At 50.0% G+C, this 22766-nt stretch overlaps 1 protein-coding gene across 3 annotated transcripts in view; it reads left to right on the forward strand.

The window, feature by feature from the left end:
- The window catches only part of GRK5 (G protein-coupled receptor kinase 5), a 224409-nt gene extending 214479 nt beyond the window's left edge, over positions 1 to 9930 (forward strand). For 2 of the 3 annotated variants that reach the window (XM_058544108.1, XM_058544110.1), the window contains 4 exons: positions 1239 to 1376; positions 2453 to 2590; positions 3214 to 3345; positions 5312 to 5970. In XM_058544108.1, coding sequence (XP_058400091.1) covers positions 1239 to 1376; positions 2453 to 2590; positions 3214 to 3345; positions 5312 to 5410 — 507 coding nt within the window. In that variant the 3' untranslated portion in view covers positions 5411 to 5970. Of the gene's footprint in view, positions 1 to 1238; positions 1377 to 2452; positions 2591 to 3213; positions 3346 to 5311; positions 5971 to 9750 lie in introns of those variants that run through there. The other variant, XM_058544109.1, reaches the window with a different exon arrangement.
- Positions 9931 to 22766: the final 12836 nt, after the last annotated feature.

A 22766-nucleotide genomic window follows, 5' to 3' on the forward strand; every position in this document is an offset into this window, starting at 1 on the left:
GAAGGAACATGAGCAGAGGGTGCTAGGGTATTGGTGAAAGAAAGGCTGGACTCCCTCAGAGGTACAGGCCACCCACCTTGATTTAAGTCTCAAAGCAAAGAGTAGATTCCAACGGCATACAAGGTGCAGAGCTCAGTGGGGCAGGAAGAAGAGAGAAGCACAAGGCAGGGACACTGGGACTGCAGGGGAGGCGTCGAGGCTGGGGTTGGTCGGTCATCTGATGGCCCTCCCCAGTCATCAGCCGAGGCCCCCTCCTCCTGCCCTCCTGACATTCATTCACGCCTTCGTCCCCTCTGGCCCGGCTGTCTGCGCCTGCAGCCTCTTCCTCTTCCTCTCCTATGAACCCTCCCGCCTCTTCGTACTGACGAGAACACTCCTATCCCAGCCATCCCTGGCTCTCCATTACTTCCAGATTAAAACCCACCTCCGTGCCTGGCCTTCAGGACCCTCCATCGCCTCGCCCTGCCCGGTCCCCTTCACCCTGACTGGCCCCCACACCCTCATCCTTCGCTCAAACTCAGAGACAGGTGTTCCCCAAACCACCCTGCATGTCCCTCCCACCACCCTGCCTTCACTGGCGCAGGTACCCCCACCTGGTGCCTGCTCCACTCCCCACCTTTTGAAAGCCTGTCTCAAATGCCCCTTCCCCAGGAAGCTCCCCGACCCCGCAGCTGGCAGCCAGTTCATGTGCCTTTGCCACCACGGTGTCATGTCTGTATTGCTCCGAACATGATTCCGCTCTCGGCACCGTGGCTGCACCTGGTAGGTCCTCGTCTACAGTGTGCTCATGAGTTGAGTAAATGACGGAGAGACCTAGAGAGGCAGGCCTTGCCCTCGTAGCTCACCTGGAGCACAAGAGGGAACTCCAGTTCGGCAAACAGTGGGTGCCCAGGATGCCCCAGGCCCTGGGCAGACAGTCGCGGGGAGAAACAGACGGGATTCCTGCTCTCCTGAGGCTCCAGGCCTCCAGGCCCCCTGTGGATGTGGGCCCGCAAGGCTCGCAGCGGCTCAGGAGGACCCTGAAACAAGGCCTGAGCAGGCTGGGGCAGTGTCCGCTGCGTACCTGGGAGTGGCGCAGGCACTGCGGAGGCTGGAAGAGGGACGTCTGGGAGGGCTCAGGGACACGCGTGTGAGAGGGAGATGACTGCAGGTTCTCAGAAGCCCCTCTGCCCCTCAGGCCTCCGGGCAGGAGGAAAGGCCCCCCAGGAGTGGCCTCATGGGGCTCTCTCTTGTCACAGCTGCTCACCAAAGATGCAAAGCAGAGGCTGGGCTGCCAGGAGGAGGGGGCCGCGGAGGTCAAGAGGCACCCATTCTTCAGGAACATGAATTTCAAGCGTTTAGAAGCTGGGATGCTGGACCCTCCCTTCATTCCAGACGTGAGTAGCCTCCCCCGGCCCAGACTGAGCCTGTGCACGGACCCACGACCTTCGACTTAGCTGGATGTCCCTGCTAGGCCCTGGCTACGCACTAAGACCTGTGGGCAGGAGGCAGCCTCTGCCCTCCAGTCACGGACACGTCGCCAGGCCTGGGGCTCCCTCTGCACTCACCCTGGAGTCACCTCCTCTATGAAGTCCTCATCTCCAGATCCCCAGGCTCCCAGAGTCCCTGGGAGGCCTCCTCCACTGACCTTGAACTCCTGGAGGGCAGGGCCGGGCTGGTTCGTCTCTGTGAGTCCTGGCACAGAGCAACCCCCAGTGCACGTTTAGTGGACGAGTGAGATAAAAGATGTCACCACCATAACAATAGCCACCCGTGGTCACAGCAGCAAGTGCTTATGACAGCCCCGTGGCCAGGCGCTTTTATTATCCCATTTTGCAGGTGAGGAAACTGAGGCCTACAGGGGGTAGGTGACTTTCCCAAAGTTCCCAAGCACCGCAGCTGGGAGTGCAGCCCAGGCCTGTCTGGCTGAACCACTGCCCCTCACTGCCCTGTGATGTGACGCGGACCCACTGGGCGCCTCCTGGGACCCCCACGGGGCAGTGTCCTCAGCATGCCCTGGCTCTGGCCCTGGTACCAACATTTGTTCTATGCAAAAGTGGACCAGAGGCCCCAAACTGTGGCCCCCAAACAGCCCTCATTCTGACAGGGGTGACTTTGGAAACATTCCCACCGTCCTGATCCTGTGGGCTTTAGGGAAACAAAGAATATCTGACAGGCGAGTGTGAGCTTAGAGACGGGTCTTCTGTCCCCCTGCCTCGGTTCAGCCTGAAGGAGACGTGGGGTGACCTGCGGGGTGTGTGAGGGGGTGATGGCGGGATGAAGCCCTGGACCCGCGAGCTCCCATTTCGCCGGGGTCCCCTGGCACCTCTGAGAGAGGGTAGCACAGGTGCCCTGGGCGGGGGGTGACCTCGGGAAGACGGGCCCTCTGCTCCCCCATCAAAACCCCAAGGCCTGGCTGGGGGCCACCGGGGCGGGCGGGGCCCCGTGCAACCGCGCTCTCCGCCTCTCTCAGCCCCGGGCCGTGTACTGCAAGGACGTGCTGGACATCGAGCAGTTCTCCACCGTGAAAGGCGTCAACCTGGACCACACGGACGACGACTTCTACTCCAAGTTCTCCACGGGCTCCGTGCCCATCCCGTGGCAAAGCGAGGTGGGCAGGGCGGGGTCGTCAGCTTCGCCCTGAAGAGGAGGCGATGAGGACAGGAGGCACTGCTGGGTCAGGGGCCCCTGTGGCCTGGACGGGGGCCTGGCAGGGTGCAGGGTCAGAACTGGGCTGAGAGGGAGTGGGAGGCAGGACAGGCACCGCCTGTCTAGATGACTCTTGGGAAGTTGGGCCCGGAAAGCAGAGGGAAATGGGGCAGTGGCTGGAGGCTCAGTGGGATTGAGTTGGGCAAGTTAGAGCTGGTTCGAATGAGATGGAAATGATGGGGGCGCTGAAGCCCTGAGAAGGGGGAGGGTCTGGAACATGTGGGGTGACCTGGGCTTTGAGGCACTGAAGGAGGAGATGGAGTATGGGTTTGGTGGCTGGAAGATGAGTGCACCCCCAAGACGGTTTCTGTTTTCTCAGTGAAGGCGGCATGCAAGGCCATCGGGAGGGGCAGTGGGCAGGCAGGGAGCTGTCTGGGTCACGGCCCTGGTGAGATGGGCGGGGGGAGGACCTGGTAGGACCACGCTCGGGATGGTGTCTGCCCGAGGCTCGGCTGCTAGGATTCCTTTCCACCCAAAATGAATGCAGCCCCTTATGCCGCACGTGTTTTTGCACTGCTTTTCCAGATGATAGAAACAGAGTGCTTTAAGGAGCTGAATGTGTTTGGACCTCATGGTACCCTGTCACCAGACCTGAACAGAGGTCATCCTCCAGAACCGCCAAAGAAAGGGCTGCTCCAGAGAATCTTCAAGCGTCAGGTGAGAGACCCCTCTGACACCCAGCTGTCTTGGCCTCAGCTCTGGACCCCTGGGCCCAGGCACATCCATGCGATGGAGACCAGAGCTGCAGAGTTCTATCTACTTGTGGGGCTCAGGAGACTGGGGGGCCGCAGCGGCCTGGAAGGGACAGGCAGCCTATCTGAAGCCCCCTGAAGCCTACTGGCTGATGGGATCCCCAGGGCAGAAGGGGCAAGGCCAGCCCAAAGTTCACCCTTCATCAGAGTTTCTCAGCCTCGGCACTGTAGCTGTTCGGGAAAAAGTATTCTTCCCTGGATTAAGGGTTGTTGTGGGCCAAATGGAAGAAATGTCCTGGGAAGGGCCCGGCTGGCCTGGGAGAATGAGACCACTGGGGCCCCCACCTCAAATCCACAACCACGAAGGTGGCCACAATAGCACCCCTTCCTGGCCTGGCCCTTCAAGAAGCCAGGGCCCCAATGTCCCCATCCTGGAGCCTGGGAGGCCCCTGTTCCTTGTGTTCCTCCTCCCCCCAAGGGAGCAGCACCTCTCCTCAGGAGGGCAAAGAGGAGGCGGCAGGTGCAGCTCTGGTCCCCAGGCCCCGGGAACCCCAGCTCCCTCCCGCTGTGACAACAGGGATGAGGTGGCTATTGATGGTGCTCCGCTGTGGGCCAGGTCCTGTGCTGGGCACTTTTTGAAGGCGTCTCTCACTTAATCTCCACAAAACCCTGGGCTTTCATTCAACAATTCACTCATTCAATCAATATGTATTAGCGCCTACTGTGTGCGGGCTGTTATCTAAGGACTTGAGATGTCTCAGCAAGCAAAACCGGATCCCTCCTTCTGGGCATCCTAGTGAGGTGTGAGCCCAGGATGCGTTGCCATTACCCCATTTCACAGATAGGAAAACTGAGGCTGGGCAGGGTTAGGGAATTTGCCCAAGGGTGAGCCCATGCAGAGGATCTGGGGATAACAGGACGGGGAGCACGGATCAGGCACATGGAGAGAAAATGCAGACTGAGGCTGAGTTTGCCATTTTATCTAAAATTTCATGTGAGTTTCACATCCTATTCCATAAAATACTCATGTTCTTATACCATGGAAATATAATTTTCAAATGCTTCCATCAAGTAAAATTGAAGTTCCAGAAAGAAACGACCTCCCCCTCCCCACACATGGCTGAGCCCCTAGGGCAGCCCCAAGTCCTGGAATGAGCTCCTGCTGTGGAGGCTCACGGACCCAGGTTCAAATCTGGTCCCGACACTTGTTTGGGTGGCAGCTTATTGAAACTCTCCCAGCCTCCATCTGCCCACCTGAAGGATCAGGTGCTCAGAGTCGGGAAGAAGACTGAGTGAGGTGGAGGACGGTGGTCCTCAGCGCAGTGCCTGGTACCACTGCCACCGAGAGACCAGATGCTCCCGATCTCTCTCCTTCTCCTCCCTGCAATGTGAAGGGCCCGTGCCCACGGGGATGCCAGGGGAGTGAGTACTGAGAACAAGCACCTGGAAGAGCCTTTGCACACACAGCCTTGTTTCATTCTCCCCACAACCTGTGCAGAAGTGGCTCCTATCCCACCTTACAGGTGAGGCAACCAAGAGCTTCAATTACTTGCCCAAGGTCGCTCAGCTAGGACGTGGCGGACTTAGGATTCGAACCCAGGCAGTCTAACTCTGAGCCTGCAGGCTTACCCAATATAGATGGTATAGGAGGGGCCACTTCTTCCCTGCCTTGGGGTTTTATTAATTCCATAGCTCTTCCCAGGCATCACATAAAGCCCCCTGCCCCAAGGGGTGGCCTCTGGACCGGGGTCTGCAGAGGGAGAATGGGCAGCAGGAAGGAAGAGGAGGAGCTGGCCAGCAGCCCCTGACCCATGGCCCGGCTCTCAGACTCAGTGGCCCCTGTGGCGTGCGGGCCCCGGGGCTTGACTCTACGAGGACTGACTTGCTTTCTCTCTCAATCTCTCTCTTCTCCCCGCTCACCCCGCTCCCAGCATCAGAACAATTCCAAGAGTTCGCCCAATTCCAAGACCAGTTTTAACCACCACATAAATTCAAACCATGTCAGTTCAAACTCCACCGGAAGCAGCTAGTCGCAGCTCTGGCCTTGAAGTCCACGGTGGGATCAGCCCAGACCCTTCTCCTTAGAAGCGGAACTTGTGACCAGTGGGGATTACGCTCCGGCTGGGCGGACGGGGAGCCCTCCAGGAGCCGGGGAAGGAGGCCGCTCCCCCCCCTCGACGTAGAGCCTCCAGGTGTCTCAAGAGATTTCCACTCAGGTCTGTTTCAGAGGCGGCCCTCAAGCCAGGGTGGATCGGATTTGTCTCTGTTGAACACTGCAATAGGAATCCAATCGGATGCCACAACTTGCACGTATTTTAATAGCGTCATAACTAGAACTGAATTTTGTCTTTATTATTTTTAAAGAAAAGTTTTGTAAATTTCTCTATTGTCTCAGTTTACATTTTGTATATTTGTATTTAAATGAAAGTCAGACTTTGAGGGTGTATATTTTCTGTGCAGCCACTGTTAAGCCATGTGTTTTAAGACATTTTAGAGGGGGTGGGGGGGATTTACAAAAAAAAATGTGATTTAAGACTTCCAGAGCCTCAAATGAGAAAATGTTTTTATTAAATGTAGAAAATGATTCACATTTCACCTTGAAAGGATTGGTCGTATCCATCTCTCTAATTTTCCCCCACATTGGTATCACCATTCTGTTGGCTTGTAACAATCTGAATTCAGTGCTCAAAGACATGTCTGGGACTTCACTCCCGGCCAGAACGTCCTCTGTTGGGGTCCGTGGAGGCGGCAGGGCCGGCTCCATCAAGATGTGCACTTTTCCTTAGGGGCACACGTTGCCATTGTTGCTGTGGCCTCGGCCTCTTCTTCCTTCTGGAAGGTGGCCGGTACGTGGAGCTGGGCGTCTTCAGCACAGTGGTCTCTGGGCCTCTTTCTTTATAAGCACATTCTAACTGCTCAAGCCAGTATGTTTTCAAGAGGCTTGTGCTTGGGGATTTTGTTTCATTCTATTTTGAAGAGAAGCATAGTGATGATAAGGAGTAGTCATGGAACCCCAACTGTCCTTATGGCTCATGGAAGCCTCAGTGAGTGGGGGTTATGGGGGTCATCCTGAATGAGTCTGGAGAGGGGGACAGTGGCTTGCCCAGGGATTCCCAGCACATTCCTTAAGTGTTTTCAGGATCACAGTGTCTTGAGAGCTTCACAGGGCCCCAAAGATTTTCTGTCGCAGGTGGCATGGATGGGGTTGGCTCTCTAAGCAAATGGGATGCCCAAGGAGAGGCCAGGCCGCCAGAGAAACTCAAAACAAACTCACTGTCACTTCCCAGGAGAGGTGGGGCAAAGACGAGCTCTAATTTGGCATCTCAAAATTTTGGGCACAAGTAGCCCCAGGAGGACTTGGTGGCTTCACCAGACCAGGGGCCTCTGGAGGCTGTCCGCAGGCCCTTGTAGCATGGCTGTCCAGCCCAGGAGCTACTAGCCTCCCCCTGCTGCCTCCATGAGGTGACAAGGAGCAAATCCGCCCTTGCCTTCCCTCCAGGACGGGGTGAGCAGTTGACCTCTGCTCCCCTGCTCAGCTGAGTCCCTGGCAGCTGACTTGACCTCAGTCAGACCTGGGCTCACCCACCTGGCAGCTGCCAGGGTGTCTCCCGTTGTGGGCCCTGCACTACCTGCATCAGCATCTCCTGTTAAAATGCAGATTTCTGGGCTCCACTCCAAACCCACGGAGTGGGATTCTCTGGGACTGGGGCCCAAGGATCTACATCTTTACCAAGCTTGCCAGGCCACTCTGATGCACCCTACAGTGTGAGAACACCGCCTCAGGCGTCAGTGCGGCTTCAGATGGGACGGTCCCTAGGTGACCCAGGCAGCCCTGGAGCACGAGCCATTCGGGAGGACAGAGTAGTGAGCACGTCAGCCTCACATCCTAATTTCCATACCCTTTCCCCAAACTTTGCCAGTGGGTCCTGGGGCGTGCTGCTAGAAAGGGGCCCGACCTTTGGGACTGATCATTTTGAGGACACTTTACAAACAGACGGGAGAGAAGAAACACTGGGCTTCTCTCAGATCCCTTCAATGTGCCGTATTATTTTCTTCAAGACCAGGTCTTGTCTCACGAGGCTGCTTCCGTTACCTTTCTTGGGCTGAATACAAAATAAATACTAACAGCCATATTCGGTTTCTGCCAAGGAAGTGGAAAGCTCTTCGACCAGTATTTTACGGTCCCCAAGCTGTTGCTGACCCTTCTTTCTTAATGAAAAGGACAGTCATCTTCCTGGGACAGTCACCAACCCAAGCCACCACCCTCCTGCCCAGAAGTTTCATCCATTTTGCCCAATTCACAGCAACCCATCCTTTACAAGTGGACTGGTGTGGGGAAGCAGCTGTTTTTTTATGCCTCAAAGCCACGCACGGTCCATTGGCAGTGGAGCATCCTCAAGGAGCGAGAAAGAAAACACATCTGCTTAGTGTGTTTCTGCATCGTGAGAGCACAAATGAGGCTAAAGTACAGGTCTTGGAGTGACTCTTAAAATAACTGGCATCTTCCTTCACCTTCGCCACCTGTCCCCGTGAGTGCCCATAGGACACGGGGTCAGAGTCATTGGCCTTTTCAGTCCCGCTCTTCCTTTTGGCCCATTGCTTTGTACAAGAGAAGGGAACTCTTTATTTAGAACAGTGCCTGAAAATCAGCCCTCCCCCCGCTGAGTCCCCGAGTCACCATAGGTCCTATCCCTGTCCCTCCGCCCCCCACCCCTGCTTCTACTCCAACTTGTTTTCTATAGCTGCATTTTTTAAAAGATATTTTTATCCCCCGCATCCACCTGTCCGGGATGAGGCATATTTGGACAGTGAGTGGATTTAAATCTTTTTTTACCGCATTTGAGCTCTTCACACAAGAGCCTTTCTTTCTCCAGGTGTGATTTCTCACTGGACGTTCGCTGACTTTGTGCCTTTGAGGTGAGACGCAGGATCTTGCAGAAGCGTCCCTGCTTCCACTTTTCAGGAAACAAGCTGCTGTTCCTGGTGGGACAGGGGTGGTCTCTGCCGTGATCACCATGACCGACCAGCTTTTATCAAGCCCCTCGGGGACTCCCATATTATCACCCATGTTATCACCAAGACCCAATCCCACCTTCACGGAGGATGGCACCACATCCCACATCCACTCATTCCCTACTCTTCCTAGGCCAGGAATATCCTTTTTTAAACCATGAGGCCTCGAGGGCTGCTCACTTGCACAGTTGCTAAGGGTTGCCGTGTCTTCAGCAGCTCCAGGAGAGTTTTCTTGTTTCCTGAAATGCACTGCTCTTAGCAAAGGGGAATGTTCAGTTTGGGAGGGACTGTCACGGGGGTGGGGGGTCATGCTGCACGGAAGAAAGCCGTGTGGCCTTGGTTATACGCACACCTGACAGGCAGCGCACTGGGACAGATGTTGGTGGTGAGTTCTGGGGACACGTGTGTGGCCACCGCCCTGGCATTGAAGGCACAGGTAGCATGCGGCCACCTGCCCTTGAGCCTAGCAAGCCCTGATGATGCTGAAGGCCTGCCCTCTGGGAAGCAGGGGGCTCCCTGCCTCTCCAAGGAGCCCAGTGCCCCGTGGAAGCCCCTCCTGATTCTTCCACACCCTGGCCTTTCCCAAAAGGCTTCCGTCATCGGTTCATTTCCCACCAGCTTTCTCAGTTGAGCTGCTGCGCAGACCTCAATACGGAGGGAGCACCGCGGCCTCCCAGCCTGGTGTCCCAGGCCCTGCCAAAGGGCACAGCGGCCTCGTGGACAACTCGAAGTCTCCCAAGATGACGAGGAAATGCCGTGGGGGTGACATCCAGCTCTTCTCTTGGGCCGCTGTGTGCTCGCCTGTCGGTGTGAGCAGCTTACCCTTCCGAGGGCAACTTCTTCCTGCTGTCTCTGCTCTCATAAACCCACACTTGGAGACGGGTCCTCCTAGCCTTTGTCATGGAAAGAGAATGAGTGTGAAATCTGTGCATTTTGCAGCGACAGAGCTGTGAGTCATGAACAGCAGAAAGCTCACTGCTTTCTGATCACAACAGACCACGATGGTGAAGCCTCATCCCCCGAGGCACCTTCCCCTCCTGCTCTCACAACCAACCAGCCCAGCTTTTGAAGCTCAGATGTGCCGGTCAGAGCGTGCTCAGGCATAGCGTGGCTCATCTGGTCTAACTTTAAAGGCCTGTGCTGGGGACAGTGGCTTAAAACATCTGAAAAGCTAGCTCTCCCTAGGAGGGAAAGACGCTTCCCAAAAGAAGATTCTAGATGTCTTTCCCCGGTCCATCAATAAGTCATGTTTGTAATAGATCAAAAGCAAATGTTCTCGATTAGAAGAGCTTAGTGGCTGTCGGTAGTGTTAAAATAATCATCCTTCTAGTATCCAAAGGTTTCTATTTTTTTTCAGGGAAATTTTAACGTTGATGAATGAAAATAGTTCCACTTTGGGGTCATTCCTGAAGATACCGGCTTTCGTACTCCTGCTGCTCTGAATCTTTGTATGTCCTGTCTAATATGTCACAGTGCTGCTGTATCTAGATCAAACCACTGTTGTTGTTTTTTTTAAGAGAAATAAATTCCTTAATGAAAATAACGTGGCGTCTTTCCTTCTGCTGAGCTCTTGTTCTGTTCCTTCTGCGTATGACAGTTGCTCCCTAGGTGCCAACACCTGCTGCTGCAGCCTTGAGTTAACCCTTTCCTCAGTGGACGGCTCAGCCTCACCCACTGACCACCCCCTGAGCTGCCCACAGATGGCCTGGCTCCGGGGGGCAGGGCCTAAGGACGCCACGGGAACCCTGTCCAAGTCGACTGGCTTCCGATCCCAAACCCAGCAGATGGCTCCAGAAGTGCTGCAGCCACGTGGCACCAAGCAGACTGGGGAGGGAAGGGCCCGGTCGATGCTGGCACCCAGACGGCAGACCGGGCATTCACATCTCTACCTGGCGTGTTTTACATGAAAGAGGCCGTAAGTCAGAGGTGGGCTCTGCAGAGAGGGGCTCTTCTGGCTGTTCAGCCTTCATCGAGCCAGCCACACGCTGCAACTGAGTCACCAGCAGGGCAGAACACCATGTGCCTCAGAGCCCAGAGTCCCAATCTAGGACCCGAGACCCCTTCGGTGCCCCTCCCCCTGCTTGGCGTAGTGGTAGAAGAATGAGCAGGGCTCTGGGCTCAGACAACCTCGTATTGACTGTATGACCTTGAGTGGCCTTAACTCTGAGTCTCAGTGTCTTCGTCTGTAAAATGGGCTAACATCTGCACAGCAGGGCTGCTAGAGGATTCAGGGAGAACACGGGTGACCCCCAGCAGAGTGGCCTTTGCCCTGGAGGACAGTCTCCCTGGTTGTCTCTGGATACCTCGACCTCAGGATAGGGCAGAGTCCTAGACCCACACCCATCTCACCCTCAGCCCAGCCCAGGGGGCTAGATGCATTCCCAGTAGCACTGGGTGGAGGGAGCGTGCCCGAGCTGTGGGGCAAGGCCTGAGGCTTGTTTCTGCCTGACTCCTGGCACAGGTCTGGAGCCTGTCTCACACGGGAGATAGGAATTGCAATAATTCCATCCCCTTGGCTCCCAGAAGCAGACGTCTTTCCTAATTAGAGGAAAGGATTGAGGAGGCTTCTGCTTACTGGGGGACTTGAGAATTGGAGAGAGAGAAAGGAAGGGGCTGGTTAGCACTGGGGGTGTGGTGGGAGCAGCTGTGACTGGGAATGGGTTTCTCCTGGGATGGGGGGAACCTGGTCAGCTGAAGAGCTGAGGGACCCCACGACAAAGGGCTTGCTGACCGCGAGAGAGCCTTCACCGGGAGAAAAGGGAGGGGACGGGAGAGGCAAAGTGCTCTGAGCCTCTGAACAGGGGCTCCCATCACAGGCACGGGGAGGACCCTTCCTCGGAGGGGCTGTTTTCTCGGTGGCCCCAGCATTTTCCCAGGGCCTTCTCCTGCCCTTTCAGAAACCTCTGTTGCCTGAGCCAGCCTCACAAGCAGAGAAGCTGCTGTCCTCCTGGGACATAGGGTCTGAGGGAGAAACTCCAGCCCCACAGCACTGGCCCACCCCACCATTTACATCCCTCTGCCCAGCAGCTTCAGCCCCTTCCCAGGCAGACAGGGCAGGCTGGGGGCAGGCGGCACCCATCCCTCTCCTCCTCCACCCTCCAGGCCCCTTCCCCTCCTCTCACTCCAGACAGCTGCGGATTTGGTCAGCAAGGACTCTGAAATTCTCTCCAACTCATTCATTTCCAGGAAAGGCTCAACGTGGGCATCCCCAGGGCACCAAGGAGCTTCCGGTCGGTATCCCTCTGGGAGGGGGTCCATGGGGGTGTCGAGATCTACCTGCCATCCCCAGGGACCATGCAGAGCAGGGAAAGTCAGGAACAGGCTCTCAAGCTGCAGCAGATCAGGCTCCTGGCACCACTTGCCCAGCACGTCCTCAAGCCAAACCCTGCCCACCTGGTCAGTTGTCGGGGGGCCTGGTTCTGCCACCTCCACCTGGGGGAGCAGCAGGAAAGAGGCCTTTCGGTTGGCTAGGGGGCAAGTTCTCCACCCTAGTCAGCCATTCACCCAGTGTTTGCTGGGCACCTGCTGTGCCGACAGCACTGTCTCAGAGCTACACCAGACAAAGCCTCTGCCCTCTCAGAGCTTCGTTCCAGGGGGCATCGGCCACTGATAGATAAACCAGAGGGCGGGGGGCCAGGGCAGTGCCTCTCAGGCTTTATGGAGCACAGACTCACCTGGGCGTTTTGATAAACTACAGATTCTGATTCAGTAGGTCTGGGTGGGGGTCTGCATTTCTACCAAGCTCCCAGGAGAAGCTACTGGCCCACAGACGACCCTTTGAGGAGTGAGGCCTTAGAGAACCCAAACCGGAATGTCAGGCCAAGGTCTGAGGTCAAGGCAAGATCTAACTTCCCATGCTGCCCCTTCAGGCCCTGCGTTGGGAGGTACATGTCTTGGAATACTCACTTACATTGGCCCTGCCCTTGAGGGGAGTTCATACCAGTGGTTCTCAAAGTCTGGCCCCCAGACCAGCAGCAGCTGAGACATGCAAATTCTCAACCCCAGGCCTAATCAGAAACTCTCGGGGTGGGACCTGGCAACAGGCCCTCCAGGGGATTCCAGGGCACACTCAAGTTTGAGGATTACTGGTTTACAAAGTGCTCTCATCTCCTTGGAATCTCATTGAAACCCATCCCTGGTGACAGCTTTTCAAGCGGAGACAGCAGAGGGCTCAGGTGGTTGAGGGTCTTACCTGTAAACAGGAAAAGGTGTGTATAGCTGGCTACCTTTGTGCTTTCGAAACGGGAGTGAAGCTACAACAACATATAATTGTATTGCCTTATATTTTTAAAAATGAAAAGATAAACCAAAACTAAAAAAGAAAAAAATGTTACCTGTAGGAGAGGTAGCCAACAGGGAAACAGGGGGAGAGGACAGCTATAAAGGCCAGACTTCCCTGAATGTGGCTGGTCTTGTAGATTTGACTTTGGAAGCACGCATCAAATAAAAGACAAATCTGGACTTAGCGAGGAGAGACTTTTATTCAAAAGGATGATTGCAAAGGGGCTATTGCAATGGGGGGTGGGGGGGAATATTGCAGAACGGGGGACATTTTCACTGTAGGATCTGCAAGGTCTCCAGGGTTGGGCAAAAAGAAGTTTTCTTTATGGAGAGGAGTAAACAAGGCTCCTCTCATCCAACTTCCCCACGCCTGGATCTTTCTAGAAGAAAATGTTTTACTCTGAGGCCAGCCTGTTCTCAGGAGGGGCTGTCCGCTGGCTCAGGCTGAAGGTGGACCAAAGTTCAGATCCTAGAGGAAGGAGAGAAACTTAACCAAAGTCTGATTAACAAGCATTTTGCTCTGATGGGTGAGTGGGGACCTACTGTCCAGCTAATCGTTTATGAGGCAAACGATGGGAATTTGGAGAGTCAGTGTCTGGCTTGGTCATAGGTTAATGGGGGGGGGCACCCGTGGGTCTTATCTAAGTCATATGAGGAAGGGAGAATTTTTGCAGGAAGCTGTTTTTCTGGAACACAAAAGGGTGAGGGGGATTTCCTTCATCATCACTGTTTTGCAGGAGCACAGGGTTCAGGTAAAATTCAACATTGTCACCTGTAAATGTTTTCAATAATTATTTTTAAAAAACTAAAAAATTTTAAAGCAATCCCTAAAAATCAAAAGGCAAATAAAACAAACAAATCTGTGTGGCTATGTAGTTGGTGGCATAACCACAAAGAGAACATTTCTGTGACTTTAAAGCACAAAAATGCGACTATGCATTCCTATGGGGGACATATTCTGAGGACAAAAAGAACTGCCAAAAAAATTTTAAACTATTTTCACCAAACATATTCTTAGTAATAATATGGTATGATTATTCTGCAACTGTTATATATTAGAGGGCAAAACAAGTAATTATGCCAATGTCATTAAGAGCAAAGATTTTCAATGTAAGGAAAAATAAATCAAAATATAAAATTAAAGAAGTATATGTCTTTTAATCCAACACAAAATAAACTTTCTCTTTAAAAAATATGTATTCAGGAGAAATAATGACCAGCCTGGTAGCATGGAGTACTGTGGGGACCAGACTGTGGCTTCAAATACTATTTCCCACTAAAAGCAATGAGGGCTTCTGGAGAAATAGCTGATTCCAAGACTGGAGGACGAAATGCCCAAGGGGAGCCTGGAGCATCATGTCATCCCAGAAAACAAGGAAGTTATCAAAGCACTAGATTTGTGTCCAAAATACTCAGGAGCAACTTGAAGGAGTTCCCAGTGGCCAAAAAGGGGACAATGGGAGCATGACCAAGGATAATAAGCACCATAGATTAAAACACACCAAACATGTTTAAATCCAGGAGTTAATAGCACTCAATATTTTCTTAAAAAAGAAAAACTCCATCAGTCACCTCGGGAGGATTCTAGACAACTAACCATTATTTTGCAAACTAGAAAATAATGGCAAAAAATCAAGTCCCATTTGTCATCCAAATAGTTGATGGAGTTTATGCCAGGAATGCAAGGTTAGTTTAATATTCGAAAACCAATAAAGGTAATTCACCACATTAGCAGAACAAAGAACAGTGAGATGATCATCTCAATAGATACAGAAAAAGCATTTAAGAAAAAAGACCCAGCAGTAATTCACAATAAAAACTCTCAGAAAATTAAGGATAGAAGGGAATTTCCTCACCCCATTGATAAAGACATCTACAAAAAAACCTTACAGCTAACATCATATTTAGTAGTAAAATTCTGAACACGTTCTTCCAAAAAGCAGGAAAGAAGTAAAGATGTCCACTCTAACCCTTCTGGTCAACATCACATTGGAGGTTCTAACCAATGTAATATGGTAAAAAGGAAAAAAAATGTTTTAAAGACAGAGAGATTAGGAGAAAAGAAGTTAAATTGTCTTTATTTGAAATAACATGATTATATACAAAAGGGATCGACCCCCCCCCCAAAAAAATCATTAAATCTGATCAATTCAGCAAGGTCTCAGAATACAAAGTCAATATATCGAAATCAATTGTATACCTATATATTAGCAACAAACAGTTGGAAAATGAAATTTAAAAATTAATAGCATTTGTAAAAGCATCAAAAAACATAAAATACCTAGGGATACACTTAACAAAAAAGTGTAAAATACCTCTAAACTCAAACAAAAAAAGGATCGCTGAGAGAAATTAAAGATATAAATATGCCATGCTCATGAAGTAGGAGACTCAGTACTTGTAAAGATATCAATTTCCTCAAATGTAACTATAAACTCAATGTAATTCCAATCAAAATCCCTGCAAGATTTTTTGTAAAAATTGATAGTCTGATACTAAAATGCATATAAAAATCTAACATTTCTAGAATAGCCAAAACAATCTTGAGAGAGAATAAAGTTGGAGGACTTACAGTACATAGTTTCAGACTGACTAGAAAACAGTGGTAGCAATCAAGACAGTGTGATCCTGGCATCGGCTAGACAAAGAGATAAGTGGAACCGAGTAGACAGTCAATTGACCCACACTTATGTGACTGACTGATTTTGACAAAAGTGTCAAAGCAATTCAATAACGAAACGAATATCTCTTCAACAAATGATGCTGGATCAACTGAACATCTGTATAAAAAGAACTGAAGAATTGATTATGGGGTTTTTTTCAGTTATCTTTTAGAAGTACACACTGAGCTAGTTACGGATGAAATGATATTATGTCTTGCTTTTGCTTCAAAATAACTGGGGAGTGAAAAGGATGCACTGGGAGCACCAGTGTGGGGTACAGATAAAACAAGACAGTCAAGAGCTGCCAAAGCCAGGAGATGGGCTCTTGGGGGCTAGTTACACTGTTCTCTCCGCTTTTGTGTATGTTCGCAATTTTCCACAGTAAGGAGTCACTTTAGGAGAGTTTTGCCTGTAATACTGGCCGTGGAGCCAGGATTCCATCTGAAGCCTTACAACTCCAAATTCAGCCCAGTCCTCACTCCCCCCTCTGCCTGTGTATTCTTTAATACATACCAATAGTTGCTAACTCCTACGCAGTGCTTACTATCTGTCATGCATTGACACACACTGATGTGGATTGTCTGACATAACCCTCTCAACCACCTAGTAAGGGTTGAATACTCTTATTGTATCCATTTACAAATTAGGAAACCGAAGTTTAGAGAGGGTAATTTAGCCAAGCTCTCCCAACTACATAAGTAGAGGCAGTGGGATTTGAACCCAGGCAACTGGCTCCAGAACTTGCATGCCTAACCACTGGATTATACTGGTGCTCTAATGAAGACGTTGTTTGCTTTTCCCAACCAAAGGCAATAACTTCAGAAAGACAGAAACGCTCAGACAGGAAATAACAGAGCCTGAGGCTCACTGGGGCTTCAATGGTCTAGTCCAATGTAACCTTATGGAAAAACCAAGCCCACTTCACGTGTGAGAATGTACTTGCTTACCTGACAGTGGGCCTGGCAGGCAGGAGACATTTTTAAGGAATGATAATCTTCCCTCCCTTCCCTGTCCTCTCCCCATAAAACAATAACGACAAAAATTACCGAATTCATGAGGCCAAGCCAGAAATCCCAGTGTGGGGGTTCAGCCAATGGCTGAGTGTTAGAACAGAGCCGTTCCAGCATCATCATCCAAGTTCCTACTTACTTGAAAGAACGTTTGTCGTTGGCTTTGGCAGAAACCTCATCTGAATAAACACAGCGCTCAGTGAAGATGGTTGGCCGCCAGGTTCCCCGGAGGGCTGAAGGCTGGCCAGGTGTTTGGCCCTGGTGCTGATGTGACGCAGGGCGGATGCCTCTCCCAGGTCCTCCCACCGCTTTCCTCTCTCCTGTCCTGCATCCTTCACGGCTGCTGCCGACCAAATGGCAGAGGCAGATTCCTGGGGCACGGGAGGGGGGACCCGGCATGGTCTGGGCACTGACTGCTCCAGAGTGACCTCTGAATCACCTCCCCGCCATTTCCCCTCCTCTGTCTTTGTTATACTGGAGAAGCATCTAGGAGAAATGAGGTGTGGACAAAGAACAACAATAATAACAGTAACAGACCACGCTCACACAATCCACAGCCCTTGGGGCAGGACAATCATTATTCCCATTCTATTCCCAGAGCCTGGATAAAATTCTGATCTCTCTGATACAGCAAAGCCCATGTTCTTGACCCCCACTCCATGGCATCAAATATGGAGTCCGGATATCCAGACGCTGGTAACATCCCAGGACAGCAGGTGGCATCTGAGGGGGTATATTAGTTTGCCCAGGTTGCCACAACAAAGTTCCACAGACTGGGTGGCTTAAACAACAGAAATTTATTTTCTCTCAATTCTAGAGGCTGGCAGTCTAAGATCAAGGTATCTGCAGGGTTGGTTTCTCCTGAGGCCTCTCTCTTTGGCTGGTAGATGGCCATCTTCTCCCTGGGTCTTTACACAATCTTCCCTCTGTGCATATCTGTGTCCAAATCTCTTCTTATAAGGACATCAGTCAGATTAGATCAGAGCCCACTCATATGACCTCATTTAATGTTAATCACCTCTTTAAAGACCCTATCTCCATATACAGTCATATGAGGTACTGGGTATTAGGACTTCAACGTATGAATTTAGGGGGACACAACTCAGCCCATAATGGGGGGATGGGTTTCGAGAACTGATCCCAGTCACTCAACTTTTCTGGTAAATATTAGTGGCCTCCCCACAATCTTGCTACCAGGGACCCTGTTACAATGCAAGCAGGCCTCAGATGGAATTCTCCAGAACACACAGTTGTCAGCAAGCAGACACAACCACCACGCAGCTTGTTCCTGAAAGCTGAGTGAAATCTCCATCTCTTGTCCCTTATACATGTTGGTTTCCTCACCTGGAATGTTCACTAGGGAGTAGAGGCCACAGGCCTCTGACAGCAGGGCCAGCCACCTCCTAGGGCCTCAGGTGATAGAGCCCCCTGTGATTCTGGGTCCCAGACAGAGCTTGTCTGTGGTGCTAGGCTGTTGGATTTGTAGGATTCCCATGCCTTGTTCCTAAAAGGCTAGTGTTGCAAACAGTCTTTCTAGCCAACCACATCTCTGAGCATCACTCATTTCCTCAATAAAAATTATTTCTAACCATCCTTATGCTAATTCAACCCTCTTGTGCAGATTAGATAGCCATATTTAGAGGACTTGTGTCTAAAAAAATAACAAATGATGGAGAGGATGTGGAGAAAAGGGAACCCTCATACACGGCTGGTAGGAAGGCAAACTGGTTGAAAACAGTATGGAGATTTCTCAAAAAATTAAAAACAGAAATACTATACAATCCAGCTATCCCACTACTGTGTATTTATCCAAAGAATAAGAAATCAACAATTTAAAGAGATTTATGTACCCCTATGTTCATTGCAGCATTATCCACAGTTGCCAAGACGTGGAAGCAACCCAAGTGCCCATCAGCTAATGAATGGATAATGATATGGTATATATATACAATGGAATGTACTGCATATATATGGAATATATTGTATATATATGATATATATACAATAAAATACTGTGCAGCTATAAGAAAAGACAAAATCGTCCCATTTACAACAGAATGGATGGACCTCGAGGGTATTATGTTAGGCGAAATAAGCCAGACAGAGAAGGACAAACACCATATGATTTCACTCATATGTGGAAGATAAACAAACACATGGATAAAGAGAACAGATTAGTGGTTACCAGAGGGAAAGGAGGTGGAGGGGTGGGTGGAAGGGATAAAAGGGGACACATGTATGGTGAGTGACAAAAATTAGACTATCAGTGGTGAGCATCATGCAGTCTATACAGAAAATGATATATAATAATGTACACCTGAAATTACACAATGTTATAAACCAATATGACCTCAATAAAAAAATTTAAAAAGAAATAGAGAACTTGCATCTACACTGGGAGTGTGGATCCCTGATTAGGTTCCTGCATAAGCTAACCAAGCACTGTGAGGGTGTGGACTATAGTGAATTTCCACATGTATATTATTCCACTGTTTACACCAAAGTATTTCAAAGTAAATTACACACAAGATAACATTTGAGTGAGGCAAAACCTCAGACCCCCAATGTTATGGAGCTCATCTAATCCTGGGAAAAGCTGAACTTGACTTTTGACCAAACTCTGAAGTAGGGGTTTTTAAAGCAAACAGATTTCTCAGCCAATGGGAGAAAATACGCTCAGCAAGCCTGCAGAAACCAGTTTATGGTTCAAGTGTGTTTCTTGTGGACCATAGAGAGCTGGGTCTTGCTTTTTTATCCAATCAGACCATCTTCTCTTTTAACTGGTATGTTTGGACTACTCATATTTAAAGGAATTATGAACATGGGTGGATTAAAATCTACTGTCTCATTAGCTGTTTTCTGTACCTTCCATTTGTTCTTCGTTTCTCTTTTCCTCCTTTTCTGCCTTCTGTGGGTTTAATTGGACATTTTTTATGATTCCATAGAACTCCTCTATTGAGTTATTATTTATACCTCTTTTAAAAACATTTTAGTAGTTGCCACAGGGTTTACAATTTGCATTTTAAAATAATCTGTCTACCTTTAAATAATACTACATCCTCTACGAGTCACGTAAGGATCTTAAAACAATATATTCCCAATTCCTCTCTCCCATCCCTGTGCTACTGTTGTCATTTATTTTACTTTTACACCTGCTATAAGCACACAATACACTGTTGCTATTTTTTCTTTAAAGATTCAGTTATCTTCTATAGAAATTAAAAATAAGAAAATATATTAAGTTTACCTTCACTTATTCCTTTCCTAGTGTTTCTTGTCTCTTTGCATAGATCCAGATTTCTAACCTGTATCGTATTGTGTCTGCCTGAAGAACTTCTTTTATCATTTCCTGTAGAGTAAGTCTGCTGGCAATGAATTCCCTCAGTTTTTGTTTGTCTGAGAAAGTCTTTCATTTTTTCAAGACTGTTTTCCTGGGTACTGAATTCTGGGTTGACAATTTTTTTTTTCTTCAGGACTTTAAAGATGTCCCTACACCATCTTCCTGCTTGATGGTTTCTGATGGGTTGTCTGCTGTAATTTTTATCTTTTTTCCTGTGTACGTAATTTGTGGTTTTTATTATCTGCCTTTAAGATTTTCTTTGTCTTTGTTTTTTAGCAGTTTGACTATGATACACCTAGATGTGGTTTGGTTCTGGTATTTGTCCTTCTTCATACTCTCTGAGATTCTTAAATCTGTGATTTTTTTTTTTGTCTGTCATTAATCTTGGGAAATTCTCATCCATTATTCCTTTAAATATTTCTTCTGCCCCATTCTCCTTCTAGGATTCCAGTTATGCATATATTAGACTGTTTGAGTGCTCTATTCTTTTTTTTCACTTTGTTTTCTCTTTGTGTTTCAGTGTGGGTAATTTCTATTGATCAATCTTCAAGCTCACTAATTTTTTTCTCAGCTGTGTTGGATCTAGTAGCAAGTCTGTGAAAGGCATTCTTTATCTCTGTTACTTTGTTTTTGATTTCTAGCATTTCCATTTAATTCATTATTATTTCTATCTCTCTGCTGAAATTCTCTATCTGATCTTGCATTTTCCATTAAAGTTGTTCGTACATGAATCAGTTATTTTAAATTCCCTGTCTGATAGTTCCAACATCTGTGTCATATCATATTTGATTTGTCTCTTCAGATTGCAGGCACTTTTTATGTGCCTCAGAGTTTGAAAACTGGACATGTCATATAGGATGGCAGATCCCCAGGTAAAGATATTTATGCTTGGAGATGACCGTGCCATCCCTTCAGTGTGCCTTCCAAGCGTGAGCTGCGTTCGTCCAGTCAGGAGCTGGGCTGTGGTGTGAAGTTTGTCGTTACCCTCCGTTGCCACAGGATTCAAATTCCTCTAGTGACACCTTGTATTTAGGGTGTGGACCAATTTGCCAAAGGGTTTTTCTCAGTGTCTGCTCCTGATTCAGATTTGGGTCTTCCCTTTACTCTACCCTCCAAGGAGAACCTGTCTCTTGTAGCTCTCCTAGCTCTAGTCACTGTTGTTTTAAAACTCAGCGCTTGTTAATATGGTGGTGGAATGAATGGTGGTGGGAATGAGGGGGTGGTGTGCATTCTCTGACTCAGTCTTGGCAGGCCCTGGGAACCTGGACCTCAGGGATATGGCTCTCAAGTGTTCCAACCCCTTCTCCAGTGGTAAAGTATGCCTGGCTCTATTCCTGCCCCTCCCCCAGGGGTAGGGCTTTTTTTCCTATTCTCCCCCGACAAGGGTTTCTGGGTGCCTTCCAGCTACAGTTCTTGTTGCTCATCCCCTTGCAGATTAGGGTTTCTGTTTTTTAGGGAGATGAGGGAGCTGGTTCCCAAAAGATTTTCCACAGCCATAGCTGATTCCCTTCCTTATCTGGCCCCTTGGGGAAGTTTTCTCAGGATTCTCCTGTCTTCCCAGTGAGTGCCTGCTGGGTATTCTGGAGGAAAAATCCTGCAAGAAGATGTGAATCCGCTTGTGTCAGTGGCCCCCAGTGGCCTCACACTCGCAGCCTTTGGCAGGTAGTTAAAATTTTCTGGCTAAATTTTTCTACCAGCATCTATATGGCAGGGGCGTCTGCCACCCAGAAAAGCAAATGCTCAGGTCCTGTCTCTCCCCAGATTTCGGATTACTTATCCTGTGACCTCAGGTCTCTGATGGTTTCAAGGAAGGTCGTTAATTTGCAGTTTTCCCAGGTTTTCTTCTGTTGCAGGTGGAAACTATGCTCTTTCTAGCTCTCTACAGCTCTGCACTGAAGCCACAAGGCTGAAAACCACTTTAAAAGCTCTAATGTGTGTCATATGCTGCCCAAGGGTCATGCTCCCCTGCGGGAACACTGGGCTGGGTTTCTTTTCTGCAGCCTCTGCAGTCAGGATAGATCCAAACAGCGACACCTGGCCCCCCAGAGACCTTGACAGAGGAAAAGCAGAAGGAAGCTGGGGTCCAGGGGACAGCAGCTCTGAAGGACCTCCTGGTGTTGGAAGATTCCTGGGCCAAGGAGCGGCTCCAAAGCCTGGCCTGATGGGCTTTGGGGTGTGGGGGATGGTCTCTCTCGGGAGGAAGTGCCAGCCAGGTGGAAGCCCAGGTCAGGGGCTGGGTGCGTCTGACCGAGGGGGTGGAGGTCCCTTCTGCTAGTTATGGAGCCGGGGGAAGGGAGAATGGTCTTCCTCTCCCCAGACCTGCCTCCTTCTAGTTCATTCTCAAAAAGGCAGCCAAGACAGAGCTTTTAGCTTAGTGAACACTTACCCCTCAAACGGGCTTTTCCCTTTATAATTGTGACATGAAGAATATGTATTTCTTCCCCATACCTCAAGGGTTTGCCTCCAACTGGAGGCTAATCCCTCCTTCCATGGTCTCCATATAAAGACAGGGTGGGAGGGAGAGCAGGGTGCCGTGGACAAATTAACCAACCGAAAGTGAAGAGAAAGCTTCGCTTTCCAAGTTCCTGCCAGAGTCTGTGTAACCAGCGGTGGCCCTCATGTGTCAGCGGGGCTGCTGCTGGGCCAGCTTTGTCACAGCTGTTCCTGCTCTCTCCACCCATGGCTCCCTGCGCTCTATCTGAGAGCCAGAGGCAGAAGCTGCTTGGCATCATCAGGTAAACACACTATCAAGAGCAGAGTGTGGGAAGCTGATGTTGCATTGACAAAAGGTCCCCTGCCTGGATATGGACTCAGGTGGCCCTGGCTTTCAGGATCACTCCGGGAGATGCGGGGGTGGGCAGCAATGGATTACTAGTTATGCACCGCAAGGCCCAGAGGTGGCGTATTTGCACCACAAGGGCTTGCATGGGGAGAGCTGGTGGGCACCATCCCAGGTGTGTAAAAAACTCACCAGGGTGGTCGTGCTGAAGCCCTCCCTGGGGAGAATGTTCTAGAAACTCAGGACTTCTCTAGGTGCCAGGTTCGTGGATTGCCCTCATGGGAAAAGGTGGCTAGACTG

The sequence above is a fragment of the Diceros bicornis genome, chromosome 6 (assembly GCF_020826845.1).
Source record: "Diceros bicornis minor isolate mBicDic1 chromosome 6, mDicBic1.mat.cur, whole genome shotgun sequence".
In the NCBI taxonomy this organism is placed as follows: Eukaryota; Metazoa; Chordata; class Mammalia; order Perissodactyla; family Rhinocerotidae; genus Diceros; species Diceros bicornis.